Source organism: Oculina patagonica, chromosome 1 (assembly GCF_052425735.1).
Source record: "Oculina patagonica isolate OP01 chromosome 1, crgOcupat, whole genome shotgun sequence".
NCBI classification, from domain to species: Eukaryota; Metazoa; Cnidaria; class Anthozoa; order Scleractinia; family Oculinidae; genus Oculina; species Oculina patagonica.
In genome coordinates, this window is record NC_135758.1 from 44267162 (window position 1) to 44285717 (window position 18556).

At 41.2% G+C, this 18556-nt stretch overlaps 2 protein-coding genes and 1 long non-coding RNA gene across 3 annotated transcripts; 2 read left to right on the plus strand and 1 right to left on the minus strand.

Annotated features, from left to right (window-relative positions):
• Positions 1-1756: 1756 nt before the first annotated feature.
• LOC144633458 (uncharacterized) lies at positions 1757-2257 on the plus strand. The gene is made up of 2 exons (XR_013567063.1): positions 1757-1819; positions 1946-2257. It is a non-coding gene; the product is annotated as an uncharacterized LOC144633458 (long non-coding RNA).
• A 4866-nt stretch (positions 2258-7123) lies between these two features.
• On the plus strand, positions 7124-11160 carry LOC144633353 (uncharacterized). The gene is made up of 5 exons (XM_078492236.1): positions 7124-7413; positions 8401-8523; positions 8717-8878; positions 9779-9898; positions 10647-11160. The coding sequence occupies exons 1-5, from the start codon at positions 7254-7256 to the stop codon at positions 10934-10936; spliced, it is 855 nt and encodes a 284-aa protein (XP_078348362.1). The 5' UTR covers positions 7124-7253; the 3' UTR covers positions 10937-11160.
• A 1484-nt stretch (positions 11161-12644) lies between these two features.
• Positions 12645-16962, minus strand: LOC144647239 (uncharacterized). Its single transcript, XM_078507012.1, has 2 exons — positions 16621-16962; positions 12645-15304 (listed from the first exon to the last, which is right to left on the minus strand). Exons 1-2 carry the CDS (start codon positions 16781-16783, stop codon positions 12645-12647), a joined length of 2823 nt encoding a protein of 940 aa, XP_078363138.1. The 5' UTR covers positions 16784-16962.
• Between the last annotated feature and the right edge of the window lie 1594 nt (positions 16963-18556).

Here is an 18556-nt window from a genome sequence, read left to right on the forward strand (position 1 = left end):
GGTAAACCTTAAATCGGCCACGCCCGATTAATAATATCGTTATATGTTATATCGGGAAAGATTTTACGTTCGGTCCACTAAATTCTCATCGTTATACCGGGAATATCGTTATATCGAGGATTTATTCCTCATTCTCTTTATACACGGTTAAAAACATCAGGAAGATACTACTAAATTGCAGTTATAATAAAACCTGATAAAACTTAATACAAATATACTATTAATCAACACTAATTAATAAAAATTGAAGAATTAAATCCATTAAACTAATCCTGTTTTCCATGAAAGCCGTGTCTAACTTTACTTTTAAATTGATAAAAGGATTTTATCATGCTGATAGTACAGGGTAGGCTCTTCCAGAGAGTTGCACCACTGTAACTAAAGCTATTTTTCATATAGTTAGTTCGTGGATGAGGTACAACCAGTTTGTTTTCGGAATCCCTTAGAGAATAGTGCATTCCAGTACGTTTTAGAAATTTAGAAGGATCGTTTTATCGAGGTTCCACTGTATTAGGCTGAGTTTGTAGCGTCCATTTAAAAAAAGCGTTAAAAAAAGCGTTTGGTCTTTAATCATTAAGAGTTTTTAAACCATTATTACTGATGAACGACATGTTTCGATATTCCTCATTCTTCCTAACCAGATAAAGATGAAGATATAATGAAGATATACAACGATTCCGATGAAACGGAAACGGACGACGCTAGTGCAAAGAGCGGCGAGGTATTCAATGAATATGACACTATTTTACTTAGTTTTATTGGTTCTTTTTGTATTTTTGGGGGGAAGGGGTGGGGAAAGTTTTTTTTACTGTTTATGTCGTTGACGTTAGAATCAAGGAAACCTTGGATTCAAAAAATACAAAAAGTAATAAGGTACAGTAGATAAATAGCAGAGATATGATTAACATGCCTTTAATTTAAACCGCCTAGCCCACTCGGACATCATTGTACAAGTAAACAGAAGCGTATTTTCGGCATCATCACTTTGGAATGAGCAGGATAGAACGCTAATTTCTTTTAGCCGTCGTGGACTCGTTTAGGCTAGGGTTGCGGCGAACTTTCCCGTCCCACTCATGGGACGGGAGAGGGTCAGTAAACAGAAGCGTATTTTCGGCATCATCACTTTGGAATGAGCAGGATAGAACGCTAATTTCTTTTAGCCGTCTTGGACTCGTTTCAGTAGGCTAGGGTTGCGGCGAACTTTCCCGTCCCACTCATGGGACGGGAGAGGGTCAGTCTTCCCCTCCCGCCGAGTTTCCTTTGCGGGCCGCGAAACTAACTATAAGTTTAATAATGGATATGTAATAGAAACAAACGACAAAAAACCGACAATTCGGTTTTGTCAATCTTGATCGATGGCCACACGAAACACCGAAACACCTATTTTTATTGTTTGTTATTTTTTATCAAATACCTTTTTGCATTTAAACCGATTTTAATAACTTTTTTTCTGGTATTTGCATAAAGGACTATTATGAAGAGGACGATAGTACCAGCGGAGAAGCGAACGATTCCAACAAAATGGAAAATGGGAGGTAAAGTGAGGTGAAAGCTGTACTGTTCGGTTTTGTCAACCTTGACCACAGGCGGCCCAAATTGCAAGCTGAGCTTGGGCTGCCTGTGCCTTGACCGATGGCGTCATGAAAAAACGCCGATTTTCATTATTTGTTAACTTTTTTAAAAACAAATAAGTAATCAAATACCTTTTTGCATTAAAACCGATATTTTAATTTTTTCTGATATTTGCATGAAGGACTATTATGAAGAGGACGATAGTACCAGCGGAGATGCGAACGATTCCGATACAATGGAAAGTGAGGTAATAAGTGAAAGCCTTACAGCATAAGAGGCTAAACTTTTTTTCATAAATTTAAATTAATTTAAATGCACCTCATTGCACTTTAACTGGTTCAAACGATTTGTTTTTTTCCGGTTTTTCACAAAGGACTATTACGAAGAAGACGATGGTCCCAGTGTAGAAATGGACGATTCCAATACAATGGAAAATGAGGTTTTTGATGAAAATGGCGACCAAGAATATGATGAACCGTGGATGCCTGAGGCGAACGACAGTTTGTCTGGGAAACGAAAGTGGATGCCTACCGGCCTTGGAGGGTTTGAAGACAAAAGCCTGGAAAATAAGCTGGATGAGATGATAAAGGAAAATGAGCTGTATTAATTGTGAAACAAATTTAAATTGTTGAATGCAAAAAAACCTCGTTTCACTTGTAAATTGTGGTCACAGTTGAAAATAAACTCGTTCTATTCTCAGACGTTTTGGAGTTATTGTTCCAAGGCTACAGAGTTGTTGCTCAAATAAATTCAAAAGAATTGTAAAGTGGGACTGAAGTAGAGAAACTCTGGCATGCTGAGCCCCATTTTTTCTATAATATATCAGTTCCTGTGATTTCCCATTAGATAAGAATATAGCTTTGAGCCTCCATGCAGTGACGTATTTTGACTTGATCTTGAAGTAATTTAATCTTGTTAACAATTTTTTTTCTGGGTGTAAAAACTTAACGAAGATAATGTTTTTGAAAAGGTTGTCCTTTACACCGATTAGAACTTGTGCTTCTTTATTTGACGATGTTACAGTGTGTATTACTACTAAGATAAATGAAACAATACAATCAATTTCACAATAAAATAGGAAATTAGCTGATTTGAGAATTGCATTTTCTTTTACAAGGCATTCATTTATTAGTTGTATAGGACTTTTATTAATTCGTATTTGTTGCTTACACATTTTGTTCTCACATATCTGTTTCTGAAATCATTTGCGGATCATGAAAAAAGTCTTTGTAATATGTACCATCATTTTTTTTCTCAGCGTCCGTATACTGTAGCCATTTACGGAACATTTCGGTGTTTTTTTTTTCATGACCGAGGTGAAACAAAGGTGATGTGGAAGTCAGGAATGTTGTCAATCGCCTTAGTGCGAGTTCAGTTATGTTCAGTAACTGACGCGATCACCTTTCGGGGGGAGCTGTTCCACCGAAAAAATAAACATTTTTTAACATCGTTGTCGAAATAGTTGTCTTCTACTGGTACCTAATATATACGCTTATTTTAAAATTTCTTCATGTTATATATTTGTTAGGGGTATTTCTACGGAAACAAGCGCTACCTGAGTTATCTTTGCTTTCGTGTGGCAGCTGTTTAACACCGATCTGCAGTGGCCTAATTCGCTGACTTTCCCCTCCACGGAGTCTCCAGGCGGACCGCTGGATCGGACGTCCGTCAGCTGTAGACACAGGAGGAGGAACCCAACCAACAGAAGGACAACTACTTTCATGACTGACTTGGTATTTACCGATAAAACAAGAAGGTTTCGCAGCCAAAACTCTTGCGCTTGCAGCACTCGGTGAAGCAACTTGTAATTTTATATAGAAATGTGCGGCTTATCATGATATAACCTGCGATCAGGCGTTATTTTTCTCGAGCCTGATCGCAGGTTAGCTTATATATTGCTAAGCCGTGATACACCCAGCAGATATACAGATGAAAATTAATTACGTATCTTTCGAAACAAATTGAGAAAGGAAGATAACCGCAAACCCTCTGTGAGTGAAGAAAAAACAGGAAGAAAAGAAAAAAATATAAAATCCAACGTAGAAAATATTTCTTTTAGTTTTCAGTTTAGTAAGCCGTAATCACTACCCGTTGTTGTGTCGGATCATAAGTGTAATTGGCGTTGAAGTCTAACTGTAACCTGCACTAGCCAATTGTTTAACTGTTATCCACCTGTCCTGCTTTGGAAGTAATTAATGTTGTAAAAGATGGATTCCGTTATAGCCAATCGTGCTTTTCAAAGTGCATGATCTAATGTTAGTTAAGACTTCTTGATGATATTACCTAATCCTGTTATTTCGCTTAAATAGAACTGCATTGTAAAACATTATTTGGCTACAGATTAAAATCTACGTTGGACCCAAGTTCTGTCTACTGTACTAGTCGGCTCCATAGATTTTGTCTGCTGTAACCCCGGCCTGACCAATCGATGAACCCGATAATCGATGGTAATCGATACCAATCGATAATAATCGATGCCAATTAATCGATTGATATTGGAAATCGATGACCAATCGATGACGGAAAATTTTGTGACTTTTAATTTCATCGATTTTCGTCGACTGTCATCGATTTTCATCGATTACCATCGATTTTCATCGATCGTTTTTTATTTGGTTTGACTCAATATGGGTGTTATAACATCACCTCAGTGGCTCTTAAAAGCGATCGATACCTCATTTATTCATTTTCGTGATATACTATTATTTCTGTTATGTAGCAAAAACAATGTTATTAAGAAAAGGGGCAAGGTTTACATTAGCGTATAGGTTACTTGAGAAGATGGTAGTCTTTGACTACGCAGTTAAGTAACAAGTGTAACGTCCGTTGTTTTATCCCCGGCTTTATCCGCTTCTTCAGACATTGTGCGCTCAGCTCACGATCAGTCGTTTTAGAATTGCGAAAATCTATTTCCGGATATCCTGTAGAATTATCCTGGGGATGCCCAAGTACGCCGCAAGATATCGATAACGATCGATGGCAATCAATGAAAATCGATAGCAGTCGATGAAAATCGATAGCAATCGATGACAATCGATGTAATTAAGGAAATTTTATTTGTGACTATCGAATGATCATCGATTGGCCGATGCCAATCGATATCAATTAACTAACCATCATCGATTGATTCGATTGATTGATTGATTGATTGATTGATTTCCGATCATTGATTTTCATCGATTGGTCAGGCCGGGTGTAACATATCCCGGCCTTCCTGCAGCCAACGGGTTCCCCCAGGATTAAAGAGTTCCCTCAGGTTTTACAACAGTGCTTTCCCCGGGCAAAAAACCTGTTATCACACGTCACCGGAATCACGAGGATTTTTAAAAATACTTCAACAACTTTCTCAAGTGGAGAGCAGAGTGTAAAGTAACAAGGGGTGATATTGGTAATATCTTATTTTAAACGAAATCACCCGCCTTCTTTTCTTGTTGAACATATGTTTGTAAAATAAAACAGAGGGCATCGCAACTTTCATCAGTTCTGTCCATTTTCTGCCTTCTTGTCCAGCTGCACGGTTTGTGTAAAAGCTCCGGAACAGCTATCTCAGCTGCTCCACGGTAGCAGTTGCAGTTAAATAAGTCTCTCAAGCAAGCTTTATCGGTAAGCGAAATAAAAACTGAAAGTTTTTTAAAATAAACTTTTTCTTAATTTGGTGGACATCATACAGCGCAAGGTCACATTCACCATCTATTGCCATTGTTCCCAGTAAGGAAAGATAAAAACGCTTAAAGGTTTTTCGTTTTTCACAGCTTCTTCCTTTCTTTTTTTGCTTTTTTCACCTTCTTCTTTCTTCTGGGCGTAGATCTATTTCTGTTTAATCCAACTGGATATGTTGCTTTGTACTTTTTTTATCAGCTTGGCAACATTATCTTGAATGCCTAAAGCATGGATCTAGTGTCAGAAGTATACCGTCGATGGAAAGAGAGCTCTGGCTGTAATTTTTAACGTGCAATGGGATCGGGAGTTTGGGGCGGGTGGGGGGGGGGGGGGGGGGAGAGGAGGTTTGAACTTTAGTTATAAGCTTTAACCTGGGGTTAATTCAGCATTTGTACGGGGGGAGGGGGGGAGGGGGGAGTTAACTTTAAGCCGTATTGTACTCGTTTAAAAATCCCCCTCCAGATAATTATTGCACAGTCCCTTACCCTAAAATTAAAACACCCCTAAGAGGTCCTAACAAGGCCTCCTTATACAATAGCCCAACGAAGTTAGATACAAAACTTTATTTTCAACAATATAAATTTAATTTTATTCTGTGTAGTTTGGGTGTGACACTTGATATGCCAAATAAGGCAATCAAACTTGGGGAGACTGCTGTCTCCGGCCTATCACGGTGTAAATCCCGCCATAAAACACTTTAAAATGACAACAAAGACAAGTTAAGCGTTTTTGTTTTTATTGAAATGCTTAGAAACGCGACTCTTTAAGATGTCCGTGTTAACGAAAGTCAAAATAATGGCGCATCAATTGTCAATATAGTGTTTACTGTTGTAGTCCCCTTTACTTCAGACTCCCGAGTGAGAAAAAAAAAATAATAAAGTGACATAAACCTTAGCTTGCATGCTTCCAGCCTCTTGCAACACGATTTACATAATAAACTTTGAACCCATGTTGGTCGTTTCTTTTGTTTTATATTTGTTTACAATCAGTACTCGACGAGAAGGAAATTTCTCGATCAAAATGGTACGAAATGGTCAATGTTAATAATTCTTGTTTATTTGAAGTGTTTTAAAATTTTATCCAGCAAGCGACATGCTACAGAAATTGAAAGTTATTGAATTGTATTTCACCATGGCTCCATTCCGTCTTTCGCTATAAACGTATAGCGTAAGCGAAATGAAAAACAAGCGTCGTTAATCCCACTGGGTAGTATTCATATCGACAGAAAGGATAATTACATTGTACTATCGTATAAAGCATTCAAAGATATCAATATTTTCGGGGCCCTTCTCTTTGCCATAAAGCTGCGCTTTTAGGCAGCAATTTACCAGCGTTTGATCGAGCCAATCAAGCCAAGACTAGCGGCGTAAAATTGGTTTTCCGCGACAATCTAAGTTCATCAAAATGTTCCTTAATTGAATCAAGGTGAAAAATTAATTGAATGCAAATCAAAGGAGAACTATGAAATTATGAAAAGAACTATTCATGTGTATCTGACTCTCTTTGTTTTATCTTATCCTCTAAAACAATTCAACAATATTCTCGCAGAACTTATAAGTGCATAATCATTGCTTGCTATGTTGGAGTTTTTTAGGCTTGGCTCAACAAAGATTTCTTGCTGCAGGAGATAATTCCTTTAATTTCCTTCGGAGCTTTCCGAAGGCCCGATTTAAGCTGTAAAGCCGGGCTTGACTCGCGCCGTAAAATTTATTTTCCCCGACAATCGTATTTCACCGAAATCAAGGTGAAGAATCAATTTGCAAGGCAAACGAGAACTATGAATGAAAAGAACTATTCAAGTGTATACCACTCTTTGTGATTTTAATCCGCTGAAACAATTCAACAATACCTTTCTAGAACTTATAAGTGGCTAAACATTTCTCGGTGTGTGGGAATTTTTCAAGGCTTGGCTCTACAAAGATTCCTTGCTGCAGGAGATAGTTCACTTAGATTTTCTTCTAAGCTATTTGTCGACCCAATTTATCGACAATTTCCAACGGATATCAATTTCCTCTTCAAAGATGTTTAGTAAGTTGTTACTTTTCCTGGTATTTGTGTCGTGTGCGCTCTTTGGTGCTGGACGAAGCATTCCGTATGGCCTAGCTGAACTTGATGAGCCTTCTTATTATAACGACGGCGTCATAAATGACGGAGAAACGACATCGATTTTGGAAGACGATGGTAAGTTCTTGTTACTTACTTATTCGTAGCTTTGAGGGCTGGCAAGTTGTTTATGTAAAGTTTAATTTTCGAATATCGGTTTGTTGAGATTGGTGAATTAATTGTTATGTCGTGTTCTAATCCGAGCGATAACCCTGTAACTTAGAGCTTACGGCGAAGTTAAAGTCAGATTATGGCGTCCTATTTCCTAAGAGTAATACATAGAAAATAGAAAAGCTGTACTGCGCTCGGAAAGGCGGTGGAATGCAAAGTTAACGCTGCAAGTCAATCCGCACGCGTCACGGATGATGTATCTCAAAAAGTTTAGCACAAAGTTGATCGATCGATACCCATCTCAATCTTCCTCATCCCTGTTTACTTTTGTCTTATTGTTATCTTTTTGGTGCTTTTCTACCTGAATAAACTAATATGTCGGGGTCTTACTCGTAAAATTGGGCGGTGCATGGTAAATTCGAGACTGCGAGACGGCGAGGCAAATTTTTGTAAACTTTTGCTGCAAGCCCGACACTTTCTTGTCCCTAACCCGGGCAATTTTTTTCGGTCCCTTTTGGGTCCCTTTCAGTTAGAGGGACTTTGTGAATGAAAGTGTTTGACCAGTGACAAGACAAGATAGTTTCAAATACATTATGCAAAGTCAATCAGTTGGAATGACCAAGGATTTGTTAACATCGAATTTCAATCATTTTGTCAGTTCAGAAAGGAGCGTTCAATTTTTTTTTCATTATGTCGCTTGCTGCTTAGTCACCGAGAAGGACACCACAGCTGGAATGAAATGTTTGGCCACAAAAATAATAAAAGCGAATGACTTCGTGAAGTGAACTAGAATTCTTGTTGTCCGGGGAGCGGTTGCCATGGCGTTTGAACTGGACGTGAAATCATTCGCTTCATGCACGATTAACGATCCCCTGAGAAACAGAGTAAGGTACATAATGCTAACAATCGACACAGAGGCAGCCACTAAAATTATTAGCTGCTTTTTATTTTTAGACCAAACCAATGAAGATCCAGAGGAGCCGGATATGTTTTCAATTCGTGGCATTCTTGATGGACTGAAGAACAAAGTGAACCAGGCAGAAAAGACAGCTGAGGAATACAAGGATAAAGCAAAAGGTACAAGCAAATAAGGCAACCCAACCCGGATGATATTTTTTTTTTTTTTTCCAGAGATAACATTCGCTTTATTAACTGAATTGATCGACTCGATTGTTTTGCTAGATATCGGGACGGAGCGCCTTTTCCCCGTTTATTAAGCTTAACATCTCTCTACCAAGAAAACCTGAGATATCTCTTGTTTGACTTTTAGGAAAGATTAAAGAAGCGAAGGACAAAGGCTGGCCCTCAAATGTAATGAAAAAGCTGCCAGGCGGCTTGGGTAAAAGAATATTGGACGACCTCGAGAACGTCAAGGAAAACATTGTTGAACTTTTAGAAAGAAGCGACCATGCAAACGTTGACTTGCAAGAAGGTAAGAGGTAGCTCGGCTTGCTGTTTCTATAACCTTATTGACTGAGTGGGGTCCGGTTGCCTGACGATAAATATTTGCCTGAAATTCCTACCGCGCAGACTTTACGTAGGGCGAGTACATGCAAAGTGACCAAGAGACTTACGTACCTTTCGGTGCCGATCCAATTTTACATGATTATTTTTTCTCAAAGCGGAGCCTTACTATATTTTATAGTATGTTGTCTGTTCCTGTCTGTTACAAAGTGCCTAGTGGAACGCTACTGCTACGGATTTTTGCAACAAGGAGAAAAAAAAATCGACAACCTGATTTCACATTTGTCAATGGTAACAGTCTCTTGCGCTTTTTAGCTCTAACACTTTGATGAGCCATGTACTACAAATAGTTATCAGTTACAGACTACGTTGCCCTGAAATAGACTACACATGCACTCGCCACTGGCGGGACAGAAAAAAAGGGGGTCACCAGACGAGGAGGGAGACCTGAATCCAATCCCCCGGGACAGCAAGACACGAGCGACACACAGACCACAGGAGACGCACACCGAGAAAATGACACCAGACGACGAGAAGCGACACCCCGCAGAAGCCACAAGAAAAAGCCGCCAGATGTGGCGCGCGCGGCGCACGCGAAAACGCGCAGAAGGAGCGCAATGCAATACAGGGCAATGACCTAAATTCACGTTTGATAGTGACAATAGTTGACGTTTGATTTTTTTCTTTTCTACACCGCGAGCAATGACGATTTATCCCTCTAACGATCTCCAGGCTTAAAAAAAGCAGCAATTTTATATAATGCGCGGGGAAATTATGGTAAGTGAGAATTAAAATGCATGTTACTAAGGAATGTCATTTTAAAAGAAGGAAGCAGACTCTCAAAATCTTTGCTGCTGTGTATTTTCAGACCAAACCAATGAAGATCCACAGGAGTTCATGTTGACAGCTCGTGGCATTCTTGATGGAATTAAAAACAAAGTGAACCAGGCAGAAAAGACAGCTGAGAAATACAAGGATAAAGCAACAGGTACAATTACTAAGCTAACCAAGTACACTAGAAAACGTTCGATCTAGTAAAGATTGATTGACTCCTTTGTTTTTACCAAAAAAGCGCTTTCGTTCCCCTGTTTCGTCGTTCTTTTTTTTTTTTTTTTTTTTTTTTGTAAAAAAAACCCTTAAAAGGAGACAGCCACGATATGCCTATTCTTAACGGGAGATCGCAGACTGTACTATTTGTCTGTCAGCCATTCAAATTCATTCAATCCTGACCGCGGGAAAAACTGTACTCGTCACGCGAAGGTCGATTGTTCTTCATGACGGAATCACGTTCACACATGGCTGAAAAGAAAAGGATTTCTTTGACAAAACGGCACATCTTTGTAAATAATTAGTCAATAAAAACAGAATAATCTTTTAACTTAAGTCTGCTTACTTGAGAATGCATGGTTGGATATTTTTGCCTGAGAGGGTTTTTTGGTGATGAGTGCATGAAGCGTGATTTGGTTACATAGCCTTGAATTTAACCATGAATCGACTTTTTATTTTCATGAACATTGCAGTGACTGTTTTTTTTTTCTCAAGAAATGTGACTGTTAATCGTTATTTTCACTTCCTTCCGAAAAGTTATTCATGACCATGGCTATTTTGTTTTGCGTTAAACACGTGAAATGACAACCTTCTTGTTGGTGGCGCGTTCGCATTCTTTTCCCTGAATTAACATCTCTGAGCCAATATAAGATTGCGTTACAACATGTAACTCTCTGTTTGATCTCCAGGAAAGATTAAAGAAGCGAAGGACAAAGCCGAGGCCCTTCCTGGAACTGTACTGAAGAAACTGCCAGGCGGCTTAGGGAAAAGGACATCGAACGACAACGATGCTGATACAGTGAACAGTGAGGAGTTTGTCGAAAACGACGACCAAGATTATCGTGAGTTGGACAACCTGAAACTGTTTGAAGACGAGGAGCAGGATGACCTCTTTGATGAGGTGGAACAACAAAATGACGAAAGTCTTGGAGACGAGTTTGTCGGACAAACAGAACTGAGATTTGATGATCAGTACTAAACTGAACAGCATTATGAAGGCTAAAAAACATCACAGCAAGACGGTGCATTTATAATATTTAAGGCATTTTTTTTAGCTTTTTTCTAGCACGGTAACGCCATTATATATTGCAACAAGCCGCGGATATTACAGCTAAAACACATTTTGTAATTTCATAAGGAAAACTTCACATACCTTTGCAAAAACACATTAAATTGTCAAAAGCACGAAATAAAAATGGCAAATGCCCACTGAAACAAATGGACCAACTTCATCTCTTTGACATTAAGCACTTGTAATGACTGACCCCAAGGGAAACAGTGAGTTATGTTTCCTCAAACCCTCAAAGTTGAGCGCGGAAGGGAAACAAAACTTACTGTTTCCCTTTGGACCAGTCATTATGCATTTCGTTATATACCATCCAGCTGAAAACTGCGCTCTGTTGTCTTTATTATTCACCACTAGAGTGGTAGTTTCAATTGGCTGAAAACGAAGTGAATTTATTTATTGATATTGTTAAAACTACGCTACGCTGTTTTGAGATATATCCTTCTTTCATTTGACTTGAAAAATATATATTTTAACTGTTGACACTTTAGTAGCCATCCTGAGTACGAACAAAACAGCGAATCTAGGATTAGCTTTTGTCCACAACTTCGAATTGCTTTGCGTTGACAACGTGGTTTCAAGCCGCACGCCCTGATTACGTGCAAATCCATGGTTCGAGCTGTTGTCGCCCCGTGCAGTTAGGGAGTTATGCAGTTTTGACGGGCATCACGTGATACATTCTCGTCCAATAGAAAACTGTATATCAGTTGGGGGGGGGGGGGGGTATCAAAAGATAGTCGATAGAAATCCTGTCCTTGCATAGCAATCCAAATTTACGATTGACACAAACTTGCTATGTTGCTATGATAATACATGTACAATCAAAGTTTTCCGTTAACCATTTCATTTTTTTTCTCCTCATTTTCCTTTCTTTCCCTCTCGACGAAGACATATTACTCTAGGTACACACTTAACTTAGAGATCAGGGAGGGGTGGGGGGGGGGGGGTACTCCCTCTAAAGGAATATAGGGGAAGGCTTTGCCCAAAGGGTACCCTGTTGAGGCTGGGGGTATGAGTGTGCCTACAATTCAGCATATAATCTGTTACTGATTGTAAGCACATGTTTTGGAAAGCTTAATTCCATTTGAAAAACGAAAGGAATTATATAATAAAGAAGGCGCTGCACGAAGAAAACAATAAATTGCACCTACTGTGCAAGGTAAATTAAAAGGGACGCGAAACACCGTTTTAAAAACACTGACTGAACTTTGAAGCAGAGAGGTTTCGGGATGTTTTAACGCTCACGTCACGCTCATTCCACGGTGGTCGCTTCACGATCATTCCACCTTGTTTCACGCTTGCGTCCAAAAAGAGTACAATCACTTCCTCAAAGCTAGTTTATTGATGAACTTATTTATTTTCAAGCCCGATGAGACACGCAAAGATTTATTAATATTTACGTACTTTATCAGTTTTGCCATCTTTTTAACAAGGTAGCTTTCGTTTACACATTTGTTCACTTGAAGTATTCCTTTTTTTGATCTAATATACTGGTATCGTTTATATCTTGGAACTTCCTTCGGCCGAGGTTTCTATTTCATTTCTGGCACTGTTGTTCACAGGCTCCATTCCACTGGACTCAGACGGTTTACTGTTGTCCAAAGGCTCCATTCCACTGGACTTAGACGGGCCTACTGTTGTCCAAAGGCTCCATTCCACTGGACTGGGACGGCCTACTGTTGTCCAAAGGCTCCATTCCACTGGACTCGGACGGCCTACTGTTGTCCAAAGGCTCCATTCCACTGGACTCGGACGGCCTACTGTTGTCCAAAGGCTCCATTCCACTGGACTCAGACGGCTTACTGTTGTCCAAAGGCTCCATTCCACTGGACTCAGACGGCTTACTGTTGTCCAAAGGCTCCATTCCACTGGACTCAGACGGCTCACTGTTGTCCAAAGGCTCCATTCCACTGGACTCAGACGGCTTACTGTTGTCCAAAGGCTCCATTCCACTGGACTCAGACGGTTTACTGTTGTCCAAAGGCTCCATTCCACTGGACTCGGACGGCCTACTGTTGTCCAAAGGCTCCATTCCACTGGACTGGTACGGCTTACTGTTGTCCAAAGGCTCCATTCCACTGGACTGGTACGGCTTACTGTTGTCCAAAGGCTCCATTCCACTGGACTCGGATGGTTTACTGTTGTCCAAAGGCTCCATTCCACTGGACTCGGACTGTTTACTGTTGTCCAAAGGCTCCATTCCACTGGACTCGGACGGTTTACTGTTGTCCAAAGGCTCCATTCCACTGGACTCGGACGGCTTACTGTTGTCCAAAGGCTCCATTCCACTGGACTCGGATGGTTTACTGTTGTCCAAAGGCTCCATTCCACTGGACTCGGACGGTTTACTGTTGTCCAAAGGCTCCATTCCACTGGACTCGGACGGCCTACTGTTGTCCAAAGGCTCCATTCCACTGGACTCAGAAGGCTTACTGTTGTCCAAAGGCTTCATTCCACTGGACTCGGATGGCTTACTGTTGTCCAAAGGCTCCATTCCACTGGACTCAGACGGCTTACTGTTGTCCAAAGGCTCCATTCCACTGGACTCAGACGGCTTACTGTTGTCCAAAGGCTCCATTCCACTGGACTTAGACGGCTTACTGTTGTCCAAAGGCTCCATTCCACTGGACTCGGACGGCTTACTGTTGTCCAAAGACTCTATTCCACTGGACTCGGACGGCCTACTGTTGTCCAAAGGCTCCATTCCACTGGACTCGGACGGCCTACTGTTGTCCAAAGGCTCCATTCCACTGGACTCGGACGGTTTACTGTTGTCCAAAGGCTCCATTCCACTGGACTCGGACGGCTTACTGTTGTCCAAAGGCTCCATTCCACTGGACTCGGACGGCGTACTGTTGTCCAAAGGCTTCATTCCACTGGACTCGGACGGTTTACTGTTGTCCAAAGGCTCCATTCCACTGGACTCGGAAGGCTTACTGTTGTCCAAAGGCTCCATTCCACTGGACTCGGATGGTTTACTGTTGTCCAAAGGCTCCATTCCACTGGACTCGGACGGCTTACTGTTGTCCAAAGGCTCCATTCCACTGGACTCGGATGGCTTACTGTTGTCCAAAGGCTCCATTCCACTGGACTCGGACGGTTTACTGTTGTCCAAAGGCTCCATTCCACTGGACTCGGACGGTTTACTGTTGTCCAAAGGCTCCATTCCACTGGACTCGGATGGCTTACTGTTGTCCAAAGGCTCCATTCCACTGGACTGGTACGGCTTACTGTTGTCCAAAGGCTCCATTCCACTGGACTCGGATGGCTTACTGTTGTCCAAAGGCTCCATTCCACTGGACTCGGATGGTTTACTGTTGTCCAAAGGCTCCATTCCACTGGACTGGTACGGCTTACTGTTGTCCAAAGGCTTCATTCCACTGGACTCGGATGGCTTACTGTTGTCCAAAGGCTCCATTCCACTGGACTCAGACGGCTTACTGTTGTCCAAAGGCTCCATTCCACTGGACTCAGACGGCTTACTGTTGTCCAAAGGCTCCATTCCACTGGACTTAGACGGCTTACTGTTGTCCAAAGGCTCCATTCCACTGGACTCGGACGGCTTACTGTTGTCCAAAGACTCTATTCCACTGGACTCGGACGGCTTACTGTTGTCCAAAGGCTCCATTCCACTGGACTCGGACGGCCTACTGTTGTCCAAAGGCTCCATTCCACTGGACTCGGATGGCTTACTGTTGTCCAAAGGCTCCATTCCACTGGACTCGGACGGTTTACTGTTGTCCAAAGGCTCCATTCCACTGGACTTAGACGGCCTACTGTTGTCCAAAGGCTCCATTCCACTGGACTCAGACGGTTTACTGTTGTCCAAAGGCTCCATTCCACTGGACTCGGATGGTTTACTGTTGTCCAAAGGCTCCATTCCACTGGACTCAGACGGCTTATTGTTGTTTAAAGGCTCCATTCCACTGGACTTAGACGGCCTACTGTTGTCCAAAGGCTCCATTCCACTGGACTTAGACGGCTTACTGTTGTCCAAAGGCTCCATTCCACTGGACTTAGACGGCTTACTGTTGTCCAAAGGCTCCATTCCACTGGACTCGGACGGCCTACTGTTGTCCAAAGGCTCCATTCCCCTGGACTCGGACGGCCTACTGTTGTCCAAAGGCTCCATTCCACTGGACTCAGACGGCTTACTGTTGTCCAAAGGCTCCATTCCACTGGACTCGGACGGCCTACTGTTGTCCAAAGGCTCCATTCCACTGGACTCGGACGGTTTACTGTTGTCCAAAGGCTCCATTCCACTTGACTCGGACGGCTTACCTTAAATAATAAACAAATCAACACATGAAATATAACGAGTTTCTGCTGAAAAAGAGAAGAAGTGAGGTACAAACATTTATTTTACAATTATTCACTAAAGTGGAGGTGACTTGTCACTAGCCACCGACACTGAGGTGAATAGTTGTTTTAGTATATGCTAAAACAGTGTGATAATATAACCCAAAAGAATGAGTTTTGGCTAAGTTTTTTCCTGCAACGAGTACAATTTTCTCGCGCGCGTTGCTCGGAGGTGAATAGCAAAGGATATTCAATGCTATATTAAATGCTTAGGTAAGCGCTCCGAGACTAAAAGCTTGCACCGTACCTTTTACCGTTTGTTCGACGAACAAGAAGCGAAAGAACGAGCGTAAACTGGGGGGCTAGACGTTGGACAGAGTCTGCTGTTCCCAGCTTTCGCTCAGCTGTTTAACAGTGATATTTATCCATTTAAAAAAAAAGAGTTTGTCTAAGAGAAAATTCCAAGGGAAGGGGATTGGGTCAGATTAGTATACTCAATTTGAGATTGAAGGGAGGGCGGAGGGGTGAGAATCAAACAACACCCAAAATAATCGCATGACTTAATAAATAGTAACACGCGAGCACCCCAGGAAGGCGGGGAAAGAACACAAATGACTCGTTGCCTAAGGGTCCCGGAAACTTCTACTATGCACGTATCTTTGTATCCTGTATAAATCAGCAGTTACATAATTCCTTTGTAGCTGGGCTCGATGAGAGGTAAGTTGCAGAACAGGCGGTTTAGCGAGGCAGAGCGGAAACACGAGCGCGGAGCGTGAGCCGCAAATTGTCACATTACAAAGGTCAATGCAGCATTTAAATACTCGTAGAGATCTTGGGCCACATGTGGGGTTAATTTTCGTCATTGCGAACTATCGCGATTATTTCTATTATTTTGTCCCTGGTTTTGTACAAAGGTGAGCCTCTCTATGGGCATTTCCGAAGAAATTGAAGACGCGAAGATCACCGCGGAAAAAAACGAAGATCTCAAGATTGAAGCGAAGATCTGAAGATCTGAAGTTGACCAAAATTCGCCTGATCAAATTGAACAATCTGTCAAAAATTTTAAAAACTCCAATTACACCGAATAAAAGGTTCAAAATTGTTTCAATCTGTAAAACGAAGATCTGCTTTAAAATACGAAGATTTGCAAAAAAATTGCGAAGAAAACGAAGACCGTGGGCACCCAAAGAGATGCCCAAAGTTGTTCTTTTCATTCGCATCAATTCTAAAGTCGTGTTAACTAAAACAAAAAACACATCAATTTTCTGGGATAAGGTATTTCTACACAGTCAGTCTACCTGTTTTGTCCTCTGTGCTTGGCGGTCCTCTTGGGCCGATCGGGACTTGCCAGATTTTACGTTGACCTTGTCTTCCACGGAATTGCTTGACGGACTGGATCGGAAGACCGTCAGTTGCGGACAAAAGGAGAAACGTAGCCAACAAAACCAAAGCAACCTTCATGGCTTGGACGTTTGCGACTAAACGAAAAAACGTTGTTTACAGCACTCGAATCAAGAACCTACTGGTAATTGTCGATGAATCCGGAATATTTTGGCGGCGATTTCATCTCCCGGGGTGGGAAGGAGGGGTGGTGGGAGCTTCCATGTGTTGGCTATTTTAAAAGGTATATGCCTCGGGCTTCTAAGCTTTTTGAGGTTTTAGTCCTTAAAATGGTTCCTTTAGAATAAGCATACGTTAAGCCGTACCTGTATGTATTTTGACTAGGAGGTTAGAAAAATACTACACGATTATACCTCGGGATCCTTGACCCGACGTGGTTATTAATGGAATTGACAAATTAAATGATGTTCGATAATGTGTTGATAGACTGACGTAACTATTTTGGTTCTGTATAAAATTATGGTCTGCGTCCATCACTGACGGTAAATGAGAGAATTGGGGAACAATTACACAAAGAAGCAGATAACAAGGCAAAAAAAAATCAACAACAACAACAAATAAACAATTTTCCTCAAAGTCCCCATGAAGTCCGTTTTATATGATATGGGATATGATATACCCAATTAGATTATTAAGTGATAACAAAATAAACAAATAGTACAATGTGTCGTCGAACTAGTGCTGGCGAATTGTATACCACACTGGGAAGGTTATTTCTGTCCCACAGGGTGAAGTTGTCAGGTACAAGCATGTAACAAACAAATGTACCACCAGCCGGGAATTAGTTATGATTTCGAGCAACGCGATTTCGAAGTCCCAGGGAAAATGAAAACAAAATAAAGAAAGTTCAAATTTGCAGGATTTCGAAATAAACCTGGGTGGCATAAAATTCGTAAACAATGATTCATTTTTAATGAAGAAGAAAACTGCAGCGCGAAAGAGTTTCGATTGCCTGGTGGATTTAAATTTTCACTTCATCCATCTTCGTTGTCATCCACTTTCATCTACGATATGTGTCCAAATTTAATGCAATACATTTTCCAGCTAAACTCTGATGTATTATATTTTTGAAAACGTTGAAATAACTGGTTTGATTTAAGGTCTGGAGGAAAGGAAGGATCACTTCGAAATAGCAGAGAAGTAAGTTCGCAACGGAAAATATTACAGGCAACCAAGCACGAACGTGACTGTTACTTTTAGAGGCCCTGCCACGGTTAATTTAATTTCGACAGTAGAATGACTGATGAAAAGGAGAAGCCAGACATTTTGAAATCAGACAAGCGCAGATACCGTATACCTTCGCGGATCTCCTTAGGAACTGTTCATTTTTTAGGGGTGGTGGTGGTGGTAGGGGGGGAGGGGAGTTGGGCTGAGTGGATTTGATAGATAGTCACTGTTATATATAATGTCCCCTCCTTTATCGGAAATTTTTACCTGGCCCCCCTTGTAATCCAATTTTCTTTTCGATGACTCCACATCCCCCATGGAAATTACAACTTATCAAGCCTTATATGACTGAAGAGTGTGTCAGGTGTTTAGTGATATAATAATAGGAAAACTACACCCCCCCCCCCCACAAAAAAAAAAAAAAAAAAAAGCTGACATTGCCTTGACTGTTTGTCGTGGTTGCCTTTTGTTAGTATGGGTTGTCTGCATTGGTAACCAAATAGCTGTTAGGTTGAGTTAATGGCGTTTGGTACATAACAAAGTGGAAGGGTCCGGGGGAATGTCCCCGGGAGAATTTGTATTTTCAGAGCCTCAGGAATGTTATTTTGGGAATCTGGCAAGATTTTCAACTAATACAGATGCCCTTATTAAAACAATAGTATAATA